At 45.2% G+C, this 18,328-nt stretch overlaps 1 protein-coding gene across 2 annotated transcripts in view; it reads left to right on the forward strand.

The window, feature by feature from the left end:
- The first annotated feature begins 2,857 nt into the window (after positions 1–2,857).
- The window catches only part of Htt (huntingtin), a 133,959-nt gene continuing 118,488 nt past the window's right edge, over positions 2,858–18,328 (forward strand). The window contains exons 1-2 of one of the 2 annotated variants that reach the window (XR_013425629.1): positions 2,858–3,219; positions 18,151–18,234. Coding sequence is in view for 1 of the 2 variants with exons in the window: in XM_005319002.5 (XP_005319059.2) it covers positions 3,038–3,219; positions 18,151–18,234 (266 nt within the window). In the remaining variant the exon portion in view is untranslated. The remainder of the gene's footprint in view (positions 3,220–18,150; positions 18,235–18,328) is intronic. The other variant, XM_005319002.5, reaches the window with a different exon arrangement.

Below are 18,328 nucleotides of genomic sequence, written 5' to 3' on the forward strand. Positions count from 1 at the left end.
GCAAGACAGAAAAGGCGACAAAGGACTGATGGGAAGTGCAGAGAACAAATGGGAGACTGAAACCCAAACACACCAGTAGGGCCAGTTAATACAGTACAAAGTCACACCACAGCCTAGTCACTGGAGGGACAGCGGCAAAGCGAGACCATGCCCACGCTTGCTGTGTGCCTGCATCTGGGCAGGGGCCCCTCTTGCTCCACTCCTGGCCTACACCTTCACCTCTGCTCCTGCTCCCACCTCTTGTGGGGGCAGGGCCAGGGCCAGCCAGGCAATCTCTCCACTCTCAGTAGCTGCTGGGTCTCCTTCATGTTTCCTTCCTTTTCCAGCTTTGCCTGGCCTGTGCTTCCACCTGGCCTAGGACTCAGGACTGCCCTCCCCGTCCCCAGCTGGTGAGAGTTGGGCTGCTTCACTACCTCCTCTCTTTGATCAGTCACAAGTCTGCTGCTAGTTTCATTTTTAGCTGCCCATCCAGCTATATATTTTTCCTCTGAATAGTACTGCTATTTCACTGCTGAAAATTTGGAAAACACAGAAAAGCACAAAGATTCAGATATAGATCACCCTTAGGGCTAGGGATGTGGCTCAAGCGGTAGTGCGCTCGCCTGGCACGCGTGTGGCCTGGGTTTGATCCTCAGCACCACATACCAACAAAGATGTGTCCGCCAAGAACTAAAATAAATAAATAAATAAATATTAAAATTAAAAAAAAAAATACATCACCCTTAGTTCCTCTGTGCAGACAGAGAGTCACTGTGGACATCTTGGTGACTAGATACCTAGTCTCTTACTATGTGTATGTGTGTTTTTCTGGATAAAGGGGTGTGTGTCATGATACACACAGTAATCTGCCAATGCTCTGTAAACTTTGCTGGGTCACAGATGCACTTCTACGTGGGCTTCTGCCATGGGTTTTCTGTCATATGACTGTATGATGATTCATTTAATAATTTGCCATTTGTATTTTTTTGTTCTGATGTTGCTGTAACAAATGATTCTGTTTTTTAAATTCCATATTCCTGGTTGTTCTTCTAGGATAAATTACTGAAGTGTCTTTGCGTTCAGGCACTGTGCCCATTTTTAAGACTTTGGAGAGACAAGGTCTAATTGTTCACTGTGTTAATCTTTTCTCTTTTTGGATGATTCCAAAATTTTCTGTGAGCTTTAAAACTGAACTTTATAAAACAAAAATTTATAAATTTCTACTATTTAAACCCCAGTCTGTGGTACTTTGTTACAGCAGCCCAAGCAAACCAATGCCCTATCCGTGGCTGCATTGTAAGTCATCCCAAAATGTAGTGGCTTTCCAACCCACAGTTGGACCTCAGTTTCTGTAGGTCAGGAATCTGGGCATAGCTTAACTGGGTCCTCTCTTCCCCCACGTCTGACTAGGTTGGCTCAAGTAGCAGCTGCCTCTCAGTTAAAAGCAGGACTGGGAGAGGCTCCCTTCCAGCAACTGGTTGTGGCAGGACTGTTCCCCTTGGGTCATTAGGCTGAAAGCCTCAGTTCTCCCTGACTCTTGGTTCAGGCCACGTGGACCTCTCTAATTTGGCAGCTCTTAGGGTTCACAGGGTTTTGGTTCCAGGAGGTGGGGCTCAAGATCCATAGTACAAATCTGCCTAGGGCAACAACTAAGAACCTAGAGCCCTGCTGGCATGGCCTGCCTCTGTGGGAGCTGGCATGCCCACATAGTGGACAAAGACCTTAACAACTGGGAACTGAATCCTAAACACGGTTCTCTGCAGTTCTTCCTGGGAAGAGAGGGCTGCTGCTATCCCTCTCTATTTCCCTTTACCTGATCACTTTGGAACAGCTGACAGGATCTGAGAGCAGGTGGAGGTGTAAACTGTGGACACCCAACAGAGACTCTGAGTTGCAGATGTGTTCCAAGTGGGCTGTAGCCGCTCATCACTGCCCAGAATGCTCTCCCTGAGGCCAACCCCACTCCCTGCTGCACAAACTGCAGGAACTCCCCATTGGTGCCCCCCACCCTTGGTGCCCCTCTGCTTGTTCTCCCATCTTCCCATCAGGCAGGGAGATCCTGGAAACTAGGACCTGCCCAGCGCCTGCTTACACGCCTGGGCACAAGGAGTGCCTTGGAGGTCCTGCCCAACGTCCAGGGCAGAGTTGCTCTCCCACAGAGGGGACACCCCTGGGCTGGAGAGTTCTTCCTGTGGGGTGTCTCTATGATTAAAGCTGCTTCTCTCTGCACTAACTGCAGCCTCTTCGGGCAGCAGCCATGGCTCATCTGTGCCTGTCCCAGACCAGTCCCTCTGGAGGCCTGGGACCACACGGAGCCCCGAGTCCTGCGCAGGGGCCACTCACTGTCTCCCTCCTCCTGTCCAGGAGCCCCCAACATGGTGTCCGCCGAGCTGTCGAGAGCAAGCCCCTAGCTCAGGCCACCGGCCAGCTCGATGGACAAGGAGGCACGCAGGGCCTCCAGCTCCGCGCTAGAGCTGGTTCTTGCGGAGAGTCCGGGAGTCGCCTTGGGCCTTCCCCAGCGCGCGAGCGCCGGTCACTAGGACCTTTCCTCCCGGAGAAACCACCCGCTTTCGCCGCGCCCTGCCCACCTCCTCGCCCCGCCCCGCCACCACGCCCACAACCCGCCCCGCCGACAAGCCTCGCACTCGCCCCGCCCCTTCCGCTTTGTCCCGCCTCCTAGCAGATCTCCCCGCCCCCTTTCCGCTGAGTCCTGCGTCTACGCTGAGGAGTGGCGCCGCGATCTTTGAGGGGCGGTGGCTACTAAGGGCGACCGTGTGGAGGCGGGGGTGGGCCAGCGCACCAGCCGGCCATTGGCGGAGGTCCCCGCCTCGGGCTGTCAATCCCGCAGGCCCTGCGTGGCCCCTCCCCCGCCGGCGCCGCGTTGCGAGACGCAGGGCGCTGCGGGGGCTGCCGGGACTGGCCCAAGATGGCCGGGCGCTGGGGTTCCACTTCTCCCTGTGGCGCCGAGCCCCATTCATTACTCCTCTGTTGAGCTGCGCCGCGTTGCGCGAGTCGGCCCGAGGCCTCCGGGGGCTGCCCCGCGAAGCGGGAGGCTGTCATGGCGACCCTGGAAAAGCTGATGAAGGCCTTCGAGTCCCTCAAGTCCTTTCAGCAGCAGCAGCAGCAGCAGCAGCAGCAACCGCCGCCGCCGCCTCCTCAGCCGCCGCCGCTGCAGTTGCAGCCGCCCCCGCCGCCGCCGCCGCCCGGCCCGGCTGTGGCCGAGGAGCCGCTGCCCCGACCGTGAGTCCGGGCGGACCCCGCGACCTGAGCCTGCGCGCGGGCGACGGCGACCGCGCAGCCCCACGGAGGGTCGCCCGCCCTCGCCTGGGTGCCCTCTGCCAGGAGGCCTGTCCCCAACTCGCCGATGGGCGTCGCCCCGGCCCTCTCACCCTCCCCTGCGAGTGGAGAGTTAGGGAGCGAACTTGCTTCTCTTGGCTGGCGAGGAACCATGACTGTGGTGGGGCCGCGCCGGGGCCCGCGGCCGCTCCCTCTCGGGGCGCAGCTCGCCAGGAGCGGGCCGGGGCGCGAGCTGCGGGATAGTGGGTGACATCATGCCTGTCGGTCTGCTCCGCGGCGCGGGGGGGGGGCGGGGGAGCGAGGATGCGTCCAATGGGAGGTTCCCTTTGCAAGTGGCACTTCAGACAGCCTGTGACTTGAGGCGCTCCCTACACGAGGCATTCCTTTAGTTTTTGATGGCAGTGGAGTAACAGGGTTTTAGAACATCACCGGAGAGACTCATTTAAGCTCAAGTTGTTCTGCAGGCATTTTGCACGAGTCGTGATTCCCAAGTAGGTGGTGAACTACTTACAGAATTAATAAAATTGATTGGCATTTTAGGAAAAGTTGACTGAAGCGTATTTCATATTTTCTGTTAAAAATTAAGCCGACACTTAGTGGGGTGCAGTTTTTTGTGGGGGGATGAATGAGTTTTACATTTCAGCTATATTGCATTGAGCTTGCTAGAGCATGGGGCATCTGCAGGCTCCAGGAACATCTCAGGCGTGCCGGTAAAAGAGCTCCTGTTTGCTTCATTGCTGACATTCGTTACTCTTTGGAAGCCAGGGGGATCTCTGCTGCTCATTTTGGGGAGAATTTTTGGAACAGAAAAAGACCATTAATAATATCTAACGGAACCATAGGTCTTCCCCTGGAAATCTGAATGCTGAACGTTGGGCCTGTTCCTTGCTGCAGTTCAGGCCTTTCTCCGACCTCTGAGCGTTTTATTTCTGACCGAGATTTGTACAATATGGATGGCAATAAGGAAGCAGCACCTTAAAGAATCTCACTCCATTGAAAATCATTCATTTTAGTAATATTTCTTGTTCTTTATTTTCTGATGGAGTCCTTCCCTGTCCTGAGAGTTTAATTAGAAAATGAGGATTTGGAGAGTAATGTTGGTTTGTTTTTTGGAATAAATTTTTCTTCTAAAAGGGGAAAAATCTGTTTGGATACTTAGAGGAATTTAAAAAAATCAATTTGATGTATTTCTGCACAATTAGTTTCTGGTCATTATAAAGTCTTATTGTAGTGCCTCTGTGTATGGTAGGAGTCATGGAACTTCACACATTGCATGTATCTTGTATAAACACTAAGCAGGCTCTGGATGGTAAGAAAGACCTTACTGCTGTGAGGCTGCTTTAAACAGATTTAATCTATTATTTTTGCATAAGTGATACATTAACATAACTCAGTTCCATGCTTTCTCCTGCATGCCTAGCTCTATCCCCAGGATCAAGCACTGTGGTATACTTCTTATGTATCCTTCTGGATACAATCTGTGCATTTATTACAATAGATTTTAAATTATTTGAAAACAAAAGCAGTTTAGCATAGTAACTTTTAAAGGTTCTTAGCATGCTCTGAAATCAACTGCATTAAGCTTACTTATAGTTCTTTAAAATAAAATCTATCCATATCATATTTCTGTGTATTTTGCTGTTGAGAAAGCAGATATTCATCAGTCTTGAGGAACAAACTCACTGCTGTAAGTTTAGATTTTGGCATACCTGTTCATGTGCTTTAGCTGAAGTCCCTTCCTAAAGTGAGACTGGCCAAAGCAAGGTGAAAGTATCTGTTCTATTTTTATGGTTTTTGTTCTATTGTAGGAAACTATAGTGTTACAGCCACATTCAGAGTGTCTAAGTGCCTGCTTTTTGCTCAGCATATAGGATGCAGACTTCTCTGTGGGGCTGGTCATAGTCTCTGCAAGTCTGGCATGCTTTCTAGGGCCCTAACAATTATTGTGAGGCATTGGCATTAGATTTTGACACATTCTCATTCTTCGGATTCCCGCCTAGTTTTCCCCTGATGGTAGTTGTATTTATTCATCAGTAAATGTTTAGTGATTTCTGTGTGTCTGGCACTGTTACGAATGCCGGGCTCAGCAGTGAACAGAGCTGTGCCCTAATGAAGTTTTCATTCTAGGGAGAGATGGAGACAGCAAGAGAGATAAAGTGTATAACATGTTAATAATAAGTGAAGAGGAACAGCAGAGCAGGGAAGGGACTAGGAAACATCTAAGCTAATACAGTTTTGATGTTTTAGATAGGGTGTTGAGGGAGTGTCCACTAATTTCATGGCTTTTCATTACACCCCAGAAAAGTGTCAAGGATCTAATGCACAGGTGTCTGGAGGGACATTCCATACACACTGCAGTGAGAATGTGTCCAAAGCACCCCCTGTGGGATGAACAGCAAGGAGGTCATTTTTATTGGGTGACTTGAGTTAGGGGGCAATTCTTGTAGGAGGTGAGGTCCGAGGGATGCAGGGCATATGGTACCAGATCAATACCACTTTCCTTGTGGTGAAGTAGACATTCTCCATTATTTGAGGGAGAAGTCATTGGAGGATTAGATCAGAGTAGTGGCCTGAATGCCATTTTAAAATGCACTTTGACAGTGGAGTAAAGGGGAACACAGACAGAAAACAGGAAACTAGCTGAAAGCCATTGCAGTGATCCATTGGGTGAGAAATGATGTTGAATTATGTAAGGGATGGGCAGTGGGCAAGGTGAGGAGTGACTGGATTTTGATGGTAGAACCAAGAGGACTTGATTAGAACAAAACGCCCTAAGCAACAGTGAGACCCTGTCTCTAAATAAAATAAAATAATAAAAAAAAAGCGTTGGGGATGTGGCTCAGTGGTTAAGTGCCCCTGGTTTCAAACCCTGGTTCCAAAAAAAAGACTCCCCTAGTGTCTGCTCATTTGTTCTGATGGAGCAGGACACTGAGGGGGCAGGGAGATGGTGCTCTGTGGCAGGAGGCTTAGTGGGCTCTTCCGTGAGCTGTCTCCTGCTGACTAGACATCCAGGAATAGTTGAAAAAAACCCAGTCTGTCTTGCTGTAGGATGGAGAAGAGGCAAAAGCAGAAACATCAGGAATAGTGGGAGTCCTCATAAAGCATCCCCCTTGGCCCCAGGGCCAGTTACCTGTCATGTGGAGAGCTTCCGCTCCTGAGAGACCACCAAGTCTAACATCTCCTTGTTTAGCCTCGGTGTGTTGTCCTGCTCTCTTGAAATGTCTTGACTACTTTTCCTCAGCAGGAGTCAACAAGAACCAAAAGTTGTCCTCAGTCTGGTGCTGTGGAAGGTTTTCCTATCCTGGTCCTCCAAGTTGCCCAGTTCCTGCATCTCAAACCATGACCACATCTCACATAGGACTCTGCCTTTCTCTTGTAGGACTGGCCTTGGTCCTTGACGTGCCCTGTTTGCTTGTAGATTGTGCCGCCTTTTTCCTCTCATTAGCCTTCAGTCTGCATCTCAGTTCTTCACTGATAGTGTGAAGCTCACTTCTAAAACCACACTTCTCCTGTAGGTGAGGTCTTAAAACCTGTTCACTTCCACCTGAGTAAGGGGCTTTTTCAGATCCTTCCTGTGTCTTTGTTCCTGTAGTTGGTGGGAATGCATGAGAACCTTGGGCTTTTAGGTTGGTTTCTTCAGTAACATCTGAAAGGCTGTCTTCAAGTATCAGCGTCACATAAATGCTTGTGGACTTCTTTTCTGACATCTTCCAGAAAGAAGTCCACTGCTTCAGCCACCTTTAGAAACTTTGCAGAATCTCTGGACCCTACTATAAACAAGAGGCCAGGGCGTTCAGTAGTCTGTCAGCAGAGTCTCAGCTCTCACGCCAGCAGATGCTGGGCTAGCATGAGTCATGTTGCTTCATCTGTCAGAGGTCCTTCCCTCTCTGCTGCAGCCTCAGTTCCCTGCTTCCCTGTGGTGGGTGTGTTAACAGGAGAGGGCCCGGGTGGCCTGTCTGTTGCTTTATGTGCCTATGGAGCTCACGCCAGGTGCTAGGAACATCCTCAGTGTCCTTCAGGTTTGAGTGAGTGTCAGGTCTTGTGTGGTCTCACTCTGGCCTAGCTGCCTGCAGGAGCTGTCCCGCAAGCTCTGCATGTGACTTATCAACCAAAAAATCTTATCCCTTCAGCTGCCCTGTAAACTGTGGAGCCAGAAAATATGTTCTGTGTAGCTCCTGAGAACTTGGACAGATTGCTGTTCAAAGTAATTTATGAGAACATTTGGAATTCAGGGGCCAGGGGTGGGGGAGTTCCTACTAAAAGGATGTAAATGATGCTTAGCTTTTTTTTTTTTGTTTAATTTTATATATATATATGTGTGTGTGTGTGTGTGTGTGTGTGTGTGTGTGTGTGTATATATGTATTTTTTTCATTCATTCATTCATTCATTCATTCATTCAGTGGACCTTTATTTATTTATATGTGTTGCTGAGAATCCAACCCAGTGCTTCATACATGTGAAGCAAGCGTTCTACCACTGAGCTACAACCCTGGCCCGATGCTTAGGTGTTTTTGTTTTTGTTTTTGGTACTGGGGATTAAACCCAGGGGCATTTAGCCACTGGGCCACATCCCCAGCCCTTTTTTGTATTTTATTTAGAGTTGCTGGTATTACAGGCATGCGCCACTGCTCCTGGCTTCCCATACTTAGCTTTTTAAGCTGAAACCCACTAACTTGTTTAACTTACAAGGAAGTAGTGTTAATGGTAGAAATAAACCAACATTTTAACAATGCTTTCTTAGAGAAAACAAATTGTGAATTCTAAATCAGACTGCCAAGAAATCTGATATTACTGTGCTGGTCCCTGCCAGAGGGCTCCTTGTTCCACTCACTGGCAGGAATTTCTGGGTGGTGGTAGGAAAATTCAACCTGCAGCCCTGGGCTCTGGGCAGCAGTGCCCTGCCTTCCTCCTGACTCCACCTCCCCCTTCTCCAACTCTTAGGCTGTGAGCTGGATAGTGTGCTTGCTGCAGGAACGAAGGAGACACTGCCCAGGTGAGCCCAGCTGTGTGGGTGTGGCGGGCACCTGCATTATCAAGATGCTGTCTGCAGGGACTGGGGTTGTGGCTCAGTGGTAGAGTGCTCGCCTCGTATGTGGAGGACACTGGATTTGATCCTCAGCACTGAATAAAGATAAAATAAAGGTATTGTGTCCATCTACAACTAAAAAAAAAAAGATGCTGTCTGCATCAGAGATTGGCTGTATGTGGACATTCTGTTTTCAACCTCCAAGGTACTGTGAGAAAATACTAGTCCTTATGTTTTTATTAATCCTTAAAAAAATCTTAATAGTATCTGGTGCCAACATTTTTCTGGAGCTGCAACAAAACAAGAAACTTGTTCTCACACCCAGTGTGACAATATTTTTAAAATTTCATAGCCATTTAAAAATGTAAAAGCATTTCTTAGCATGTGGACTGGCTAAAATCAGGCAAACTGCATTTTGCCCACTCCTCGATTAAAATAGTGAAAGGACTGCTTTGGGGAAGCTTTTCTTTTTTGGCTGCTTTTATTAACTAGTTTAAAAAATTTTAGAAGCCACACATATATACCATAAAAACATCCTCAAGCAGCATGAAGATGGAAAGCAGAATATCTCCCCCAGTTCACTCTCCTAGTCTTATTCCCAAAAGATAACAGTTATTTGTTTTCTACCCAGATTTTTTTTTCTTTTTTCTTCCCAGATTTTTAAATGCATAGGCAAGCATTTAAGTGTTTGCTTTTGTTTGTAGGACACTATATTGTATTTTTTTCATAGCAGTGTATATAGTTCTTATTAATTGATTTGTAGGATATCTTTTTAAAAAGACAACTGTAGGCAAACTTTCACATTTTCCTGCTTTTAGAATGTGTGAGTAGTGTGTTTTATGCACCTTAAGAGTCCCCACCTCCATCACTGCCAGCCCCTATAGGAGAGTCAGCTATTTGGTAAACTGCCTCTGAGTGGGTCCACCCTCAGGACATTCAGTCTGTTCAGACAGTGAGAAGGAACTTTTTAATGTTGCAATAAATTGAATCAGCTCAGGACCAGAATCTGTGTTGAGATCAGAAATCCTTGCTGTTCTGGTGTGATCTCAGGACTGTGTGTGCCGTCTTTTGGGGGCTTTGAAGAATGCAGCATTTCTGTCTACCCTTGAACCTACCTAATCAGAGCCTGCATTTTAACAAGTTCTGTGAGTGATTTATATGCATATTAGAGTTGAGGAGCTGCATCTGGGCTTCACCTCTGTTGTTGAATTTGGAAGGGAAGAGTGTGTCCTGGTGTAGCTGAGGCCATGTGACATTTGTCCTAGAGCCATTGAGCCGAGCTTTTGTGTAGCTGTGAAGTAGGTTGTGCTCCCAGCTACTGGTCATGAGGCCCTAAGTGGGGTCTGACTGGGTGACCTGAAAGGATCCCTTTTACACAGTGCCTAGGGTGTATCAGGTGCTGTTCTGGGCCCAGGGAACAAGACCAGCAATGACAGATACTGTGGAGAACAACAGCGGACTGAGAGGAGAGGTGGCAGGATTTGAAGTGAGCTGCACTGAAAGGTAGCACTGGCACAGAAAGAGGGGTGAGCATTGGATATGTGAAAGAAGAGAGGTCCAGGTAGAGTGAACAGAAGGTAGGAATGTTTTCCATATCACAGGGATGGGAGGTGGCCAGTGGCAAAATGAAGGGCAGAAATAGGAGACTTGGTTAGAGAGGGAGGCTAGAGTAGAAGGTTGTTCATGTGGAAGGCCTTGTACACCAATAAAAGCTTGTGTGGAAAAACAAGTAATATATGTTTTTAAAAAGCAACACCAAATGCTGGTGAGAATGTGGTGAACTGGGTTATTTCATTACTGTTCGTGGGAATATAAAATAGTATGGCTTCTCTGGAAAGTGGTTTGGCAGTTTCTTATACAAACCAACATTTCAATTTCTGTTGCAGTGACCCTGCAGCTGTACCTGTGGGTATTAATCCTGGAGAAATGAAAACGTAGGTTCACACAAAAAGTTGTATACCAGTATTCCTCGAAGGTTTAGTCGTAACATTCCCAAACTGCAATCAGCTTTGAAGTCTTTCAATGGTGACTGTTTAAACTGCTTGGTCAGTAAAGAGGAACTCAGCTGCTGATACCTGCAGTGGTCTGGATGAATCTCAAGGAAATTGTGCTGGTGAAAAGGCCAATCCTCACATTTTTACTTATTGTATGATTTCATTTGTATAATATTTGAAAAATGACATCATTTTAGGAATGGAGACTGGATTGGTGGTTGTCAGGGGTTAGGGACAGGGTAATGATGTGGAGATGTGGAGGGGGGAAGGAAGGAGGTGAGTTGGTAATAAAAGGGCAGAGCAGGGTTCTTTTTTTTTTTTTTTTTTAAAGAGAGAATGAGAGAGGAGAGAGGGAGAGAGAGAGAGAGAGAATTTTTAATATTTATTTTTTAGTTCTCGGCGGACACAACATCTTTGTTGGTATGTGGTGCTGAGGATCGAACCCGGGCCGCACGCATGCCAGGAGAGCGCGCTACCGCTTGAGCCACATCTCCAGCCCCAGAGCAGGGTTCTTGTGATGGAAATGTTCGCTATCCTGAGCTCTCACCTGGTTCCCCTCAGTAGAATGGGCTAGCTGAGAAATAAAAGCTAGGAAAAATAAAACAACGAAGGACTCAGAAAATATTTTCAAAAAGCCAGGGCTGGACAGGTTAGCCTATCAGAATGATCGAGCTTCTATACTAAAGGCAAAATAGAGCCCCACCTGCTTTATTTATATTGGGGGACTTCAAAGGTCTTTCATAGAATGTTCTTCTCCAAAAAAGATTAAAGGTGGGCTGTCCAGTTCCCAACAGGTTATACCCATCTCTGGAGCTACCAGGAGAGATCTTCCTAGCAGAGGGAAACTAAAGGTCATGTGCCTTGGGCAATGTATTGCCTGGCAGTTCCCAAGGTTATACCTAAAAGCTTTATGTCAAGAGAAGATGCTCATGTGTTTTTTACTGATGGCTTCCTGCACTTAGCTGTGTGTGGGTGTGTGTCAATGCTGATAATTCTGATTGTGATAAGCTGTACTTTTGCAAAATGTTACCATTGGGGGAAACTGAGTTAAGTATATGCTAGATTTCTTACAGCTTCAGGATAATCTGCAGTTTTCTCTATTAAAAACCTGAATTACAGCAGCACGGCTGCTCTGGTAGTGTGTATATTTGCGTACTAGTTTATCCTTCTATTTGTACAAACCTGTGTTGATGAGCACATGGCCTGAGGTTTCTCTTGAAGACTGATCAGGTGATCTGTCACTGTCTGGTCCCTTTCTCCGGCTTTGTTTTTTGTTAGCATCACCTCAAGGTAGTTCTTTGTGTGCCTGACTCCTGTCCTAGAATGTGAGCTATATGAGGACAGAGTGTTTGTTTTAATTGACAAGTCCAGAGTATCTAGCTCATACTAAGTTCTCAGGATATAGTAGTTATAAAATGGGTACTGAAAAGTATAACCTGTATTTTGTTAAGCACAAAACACTTCATCAGTTCTACTTGATTGTTGGTTTTTTTTTTTTTAAGAGAGAGAGAGACAGAATTTTTTAATATTTATTTTTTAATTTTCGGTGGATACAATATCTTTGTTTGTATGTAGTGCTGAGGATCGAACCCGGGCCGCATGCATGCCAGGTGAGTGCACTACCACTTGAGCCATATCCCCAGCCTCTCTACTTTGTTTTTCAAGATAAGTATTTTTTCTATTATTTTCCTTCCTTAACCAGTGTCACGCTTTAGAATCTTGTTTTCCTTTGTATTATAAAATGTACTTGCAGAACAGTGTGTGAAACTAGTCACTGTTGTCCAGTCATAGAAGAACATTAGTCTTCTATACCCTAGAGGACTCTGCCTTCAGTGTTTTTCCCTCATCTTCCCCCTTAGCTGCCTTTCTGATTTTATGGTGATTACTTGCTTTGCTGTCTAGTTTTACAAGCATACATCTTTAAACAATCTGGTTTGGTTGTGCCCAGTTTGTTGGTTTGGGTGGAGAGGTCACTGGGGATTAACCTGGGGCCCTACACATACCAGCCGATTGCTTTCCAGTGAGCTGCATCCGTAGCCCATCGTTTAATGTTATATTTTAAAGATTTAATATGTAGTTTGACTTTTTTTTTTTTTTTTTAAATACCATTAATTGAACCCAGGAACATTCTATCACTGAGCCACATCTCTAGCTCAGGCCTTTTTATTTTTTTATTTTGAGACAGGGTCTCACTAAGTTGCTGAGGCAGGCCTGGAATTTGCAATTCTGCCTCAGCCTTCCAGGTTGCTGGGATTATCACCATGTGCCTCTGTGTCTGGCTAGTTTTATCATTTTTGCTGCTATGTAATATTCTATTGTTTGAATATGCACCAATTATTTTTTAATCTTCAGTTGAATGTTTGGATTGTTAAGCTTTATTAGGTACTGCTATGAACCTATCTCCTCCTATTCTAGTAGTTTGTCTTTTCACTCATACAGTGGTGTCTTTTGAGAAACAATTCCTGATTTTAATGAATTCCAATTTATCACATTTTCCCAGCATGGGCAGTGAGTGCTGTTCATATCCTGTTTGACTGACTTTTCATAACCTCAAGGTCATGACTGTTGTGTAAAAACCTTGTTAATGCACATTTTCTGTTGAGATCCTCTGTCCACTGGACCTGGTTTTGGGGTTTGATGTGGGATAGGCCCTTTGTTTATCTTTCCGTGTAGACACCTACTTCTCCCAGGTATCTTCTCTTCTTACTGTCTTGTAGTGTATTCCCAGCCTTGAAAAAAATTAGTTGTGTGGTCAGTGTAATTTGCTCACATTTAACTACAAACTTCAGTCCTTGTTTGTAAGTGAATTCACTTTAGACTTCTTTTGGTACTATTATTTTTATTTTTGGTACTGGGGATTGAATCCAGGGATGCTTTGCCACTTTTTATTTTAAGGAGGAACACTTTTACTATTTTACTATTTTAAGGAGGAACACTTTTACTAGCAATACTCTGATTGTACAATCTATCTTTTATTTTAGGAAATTTTAACACTGTATAACTGATCTTTCAGTATTTTCTATAGATTTTTTTTTGTTTCTGTCTGATGAATGATGATGTCACGTCCAAGTCATTTGCCATTCAGAAAGCTGCAGGATGTTGCTACTTCAGAGACTGAATTTAGATAGTCAATACGTTTTTATATGTGTGTGTGTGTGTGTGTGTGTGTGTGTGTAACCGCGTTCAGTGATAAACTAAGCATGCTTTTCTAAACCATTGCTACTTGAGAAAGTATGAAATGTAATTCCAAGTGCACTGATGTCCCATTCCTTCTTACAAACCTCCTCTGACAACGTCCTAATTGTTCAGGCCCTCTCACATGAGCATAGCACTTGGCAGAAGCTGGAGAGGGGCTGCTGAGTGATCGGTTTCCCTGGGTCCCGGCCTGTCACTCAGTCCTGGGCCTGCAGGTAATGCTGCTCCCAGACCCCAGTTCTGTTTGCAGCTTGGGGTGTGTGTAAAAGTCTGGGGAGGACGGATGGTGAGGTAACCAAAAGAGTAAAAGCTTTCAACTTCCTTGGGTAATCCAGCATGATCTTAAAATTACATAATTCTAAAGATAGGAGTTTAGATGAGAGGGCCTGAATTTATATTTTCGGAATTAGTTCTTTGGTAATTAAAAATTATGTTCCAGCAAGCAGGATGTCCTTGCTCTACGTGCTGCACGTGTACCTGTGCAGATGCTCCCCTGCACACTAGAGCAGGCTGATCACGGCTCATTTCTTTTGCAGGTGGAATTAAAATGACTGTATTTTTCCAGAGTGGTAGAAAAAGTAATTTCTGCTTTCTTTGATCTTTTAGTTTTAGAAACTCAAGTTTAAAGAAAGGAATCTTTATTGTTTGTCTTCTAAATTCCATAAGACTAATTTAAAATTTTTTTGAGTCCATTCTACTGCATACTTAAACATTCTATGGAAAACATTTGGTTTCCCATACCTCGATGGGCTCTTTGTGGAGCCCTGTGAAGTGTGTGCTTTACACTGAATGCTAGTGGCCTTTGTGCTCAGGCATCTGTCCTCCCTGGGGAGGAAGTCAGAGGAGTCTGCCACAGAGGTGCTGGCAGGCCCGGAGAAGGGCTGTGGGAGGAGCTGGACCCAAACAACAGAATAATGAAGTTTTATTTCATTGATGGGATATAGTATTCTCTTTGCAGTCATAGAGTATGTAGCTCAATGGTTAATGATAGATTTTGGCTAAGTAATTCTTATTGAAGTCAGTCCTGGTGGTAGGCCTCTTGAGCTAGGGCCATACTGTTCATTGCTAGAACTGTATTCTTTTGGTTTATCTTGTATATGAAGAGAAAGAAAACTTTTGTAAACTTGTATTTGTATTCATTCTATGATTGATTAAAAAAAGGCCATGGGCCTATCCAGTTCTTTTTTTTTTTAATATTTATTTTTTAGTGTAAATGGACATAACACAATGCCTTTTTTATTTTTCTGTGGTGCTGAGGATCGAACTCGGGTTCCACCTGTTCTAGGCGAACGCTCCATCACTGAGCCACAATCCCAGCTCCCCCATCCAATTCTTCATTGGACATATGGGTAATTAGTGTGAAGCTGGGTTTTTTTTGGGGGGAGGGGGCGTGTAACCAGGGATTAAACCCAGGTGTGCTTAACCATTGAGCTACATACTCTATTGACACAGAGTCTTACTAAGTTGCTTACTGCCTTGCTGAGTTGCTGAGGCTGGCTTTGAACTTGGGATTTTCCTGTCTCAGCCTCCCAAGCAACTGCGATTACAGGCATGTGCCATTATCCCTGGCAAGGTTTTTTTTCGGGCTTTCCTAGTACTCTAATGACTCTTCCTGATAAGACTTTGGACCCCACAATGATTTTTTTTTAACCACACAGATGGTTGGCATATTGACATGCTACTTTCCTCAATGTGTGCCTTGTAAACTCTAGTAACAGCTGTAGGGAACTTGGGAATCACCTCCTTTAGGAGGCCTTGTTCCCCAGTCATTTAGCATGATAGTCTTTTTTTTTTTTTTTTTTTTTTTTAATATTTATTTTTTAGTTTTTTAGTTCTCGGCGGACACAACACCTTTGTTGGTATGTGGTGCTGGGGATCGAACCCGGGCCGCACGCATGCCAGGCGAGCGCGCTACCGCTTGAGCCACATCCCCAGCCCCGCATGATAGTCTTCTTGAAGACAGCTGAGGTTTACTGTTCTGGGCAGCCACAACCCACTCATTACAGTAGGCCCATCAAAAAAAATCCCCGTTGACCATCCTGCTGTTAGCTGAGCTTTTCATTTGTGGATGGGGAAAGTTGGATCCAGTGAGAATGGATCTGCTGTGAATCCTACCTTTCAGCTCCCTGCCTTTCAGGCCTGGAAGTGGAGACTCCATGGTCATGAAGGTTCTGCTTGGACTTCAACACTGCTGAAAATTCCAGACTGTGAATATTTCTATTCTGACCACCATTAAGTTGCTAGGCCTACTGAGTTCATGTTCATCAACCTTTCTTTTCATCGCCACCATGCGGCGAAGTCCTCGTAGGCACCAGTGTAACAGAATGCCATGTTGAAGTATGCGCACATTGCACTTCTTTTAAGGCCTTGGGCAGATTTTCACTTTGGAAATCAAAGGATAACAGGGCTGGTGAGTTAGTTAGCTCCTGAGAGCTTGACATGGTCAGTGATCTCTAGTTCTCTTGAAGGCTGTGGTAAAGCTAAGCTGCTATAACGAGGCTTTAATCAGTGGTTTCAAGAAAAGAGCATTTTTATTCTCATAGTGTTTTTTTTTCTCTCAATTGAGGTATAATTTAAATACAATAGTTCTCTGTCGTGTTCAGTTCTGTGAGTTTTGACAGATGCATAAAGCCTTATAATTAATTATTACATCCATGCCTCTTTTTCTCAACTTCTTGCCCCTGGAAATTATTGAATACTTTTCCATTCTTGTAGTTTTTTTCCCAGAACATTCTAAAAATGGAATCACTAATCTTGGAGTCTAGCTTGTTTCCCCAAACACAGTGCATTGTGCTTTGCCCTTGTGTCCATTGGTAGTTTGTTCCTTTTCATGGCCAAATAGGTTTTCCTCGTTTGGCTGTAGCATTTGTTGATCTGTCACGGTGGAACCACCCAGTTTGTGTCATTTCCATAATCACACTTTTGAAGTGAGGGACTTGTGAGGATGGGAAGTCTGGGGGCCTGGCTGCTTATGGTCACCTTGGGACCTAAGATCCTTCTGTTCTGTTGCTTTCATTGTCATCTGCATAATCAAAAGCTGGGTGTCCGTCACGTTCTGTCTGGAGGCAGATGGAAGTGCAGGCACCAAGTCTACTTCTGTTTCCATTTCGTCTGTGGGACAGTCACCTGCCTGCAGCTAGCTGCAAAAAAGGAGGCCAGTCAGGGCAGTTTCTAACTAGGGCCGTACTTCTAATAAGGGGAAATCGAAGTTCCAAGGGCGATTAGCAGTCTGCAGTCTAACTCATCATAAAAGTCCGTTTTAGGAAAGAGATAAATGGTGAGCACTTGCTCCCTGGCTCATAGTAATGCCAGGCCCTGGCAGTAACATTCAGGCCTTGGTCCTTTTCTGTGTTCTTCTTGACCCCTGACTTCAGTTTTTTACTCTTTGGAGGATCTCCCTTGCCTATTTCCTCCCAGCCAAATCTGAAATGCCTTTTGGAGGGTGTTCCCTCAGTGAATTTGTGCAGTTTTAATAGTCTTTGCCTTCCTATATACTTTTAGGAGCCTGGAGATTACATTAGGCATTAAATTATCACAGGTGTTAATAAATTAGGTTTTTTTTTTAACTTTTAAAATTAGTTCCCCCCAAAACTTGGGGGTCTCTGGTTTATTTGCTTCCAGTTAGTACCCTGTTTTGGGTTCTCCCTCTGCTATATGTTGATAGTGTCATCTTTGAAGACATCTGAAGCCATAGGTTTGAGTGGGAAGGAAACACTGTGTCTGATTTCTCTCTCTTTGTTTTTCGATACTGGGAATTGAACCCAGGGGTACCACTGAGCTACCTCCACAGTCCTTTTTACCTTTATATTTTAAACAGGGTCTCCCTAAGTTTCTTAGGGCCACGCCAAGTTGCTGAGGCTGGCTTTGAACTTGATCCTCCTCCCTTAGCCTCCTGAGTTGCTGGGATTACAGATGTGTACCACCATGCCTGGTATTAGTTTTATTTCTTGACCAGACTGCTTATCTCCTTTTTCTTGCTGAGAGTCTTAATAAGAGGCTTATTTCTGGCTGCTGGGGATATAGAAGTGGTTAGCCACACCTCATTGAGGGCAATATAGTATGCTGACTATAGTCAGTTAACGTGATTTTGAGAAATGGAGGCATCTGGGTACATAGAGTAGGTTCAGTATTATTGTTTCAATGAGTTGTCTGTCCCTTCACCTTGATCTATGTCATTGACTTCTGTTCTGCTTGAGAAAGAAAAAAAGCTGCTAATTACACTGTGACATGCCATTGGTTATAAGATGCGTTCCGGTTTCAGTGATGTTGACAAGTGAAAAAAATGTGAGTTGAAGGTGAATTGGTGAGCTGCTGCAGGGTAGATTTGAAGCTAGAAGATCAGTCTTGGCTGTGTTACTTCTTACCCTATGCAATCTTGGGCAGGTGACTGTTGGCACTTCCTTTTTTTCCTTCTCTCTAAAATGAGGGGAATGAGCTGCTTTCAAGAGATCACCTGATTTTCGGTAGAGCCGTGTGGTTGGGAGTCTTTGGTTGTGCTCCTCTGTGCTTTTCTGTCCTGATCCCACCTGGTTCCAGCACAGAGAGAAGTGACTAAGTCCTAATGGTAAAGAAGTACTGGCTGACTGGATGACTGAGGTATAGAATGAATAAGCGGATGATTCAACATGTTCACTTCCTTTTTTTATTTTTATTTTTAGAAAGAAGGAACTCTCAGCTACCAAGAAAGACCGTGTGAATCATTGTCTGACAATATGTGAAAACATAGTGGCACAGTCTCTCAGGTAATCACACTTTGAACTTTCTAGAGGAAATAAAAACTGTTTTCACTCTTAATGGGTTAGCATGTTCTTTGTGTTCCCAGTTGTCTTTATGCAA

The sequence above is a fragment of the Ictidomys tridecemlineatus genome, chromosome 9 (assembly GCF_052094955.1).
Source record: "Ictidomys tridecemlineatus isolate mIctTri1 chromosome 9, mIctTri1.hap1, whole genome shotgun sequence".
In the NCBI taxonomy this organism is placed as follows: Eukaryota; Metazoa; Chordata; class Mammalia; order Rodentia; family Sciuridae; genus Ictidomys; species Ictidomys tridecemlineatus.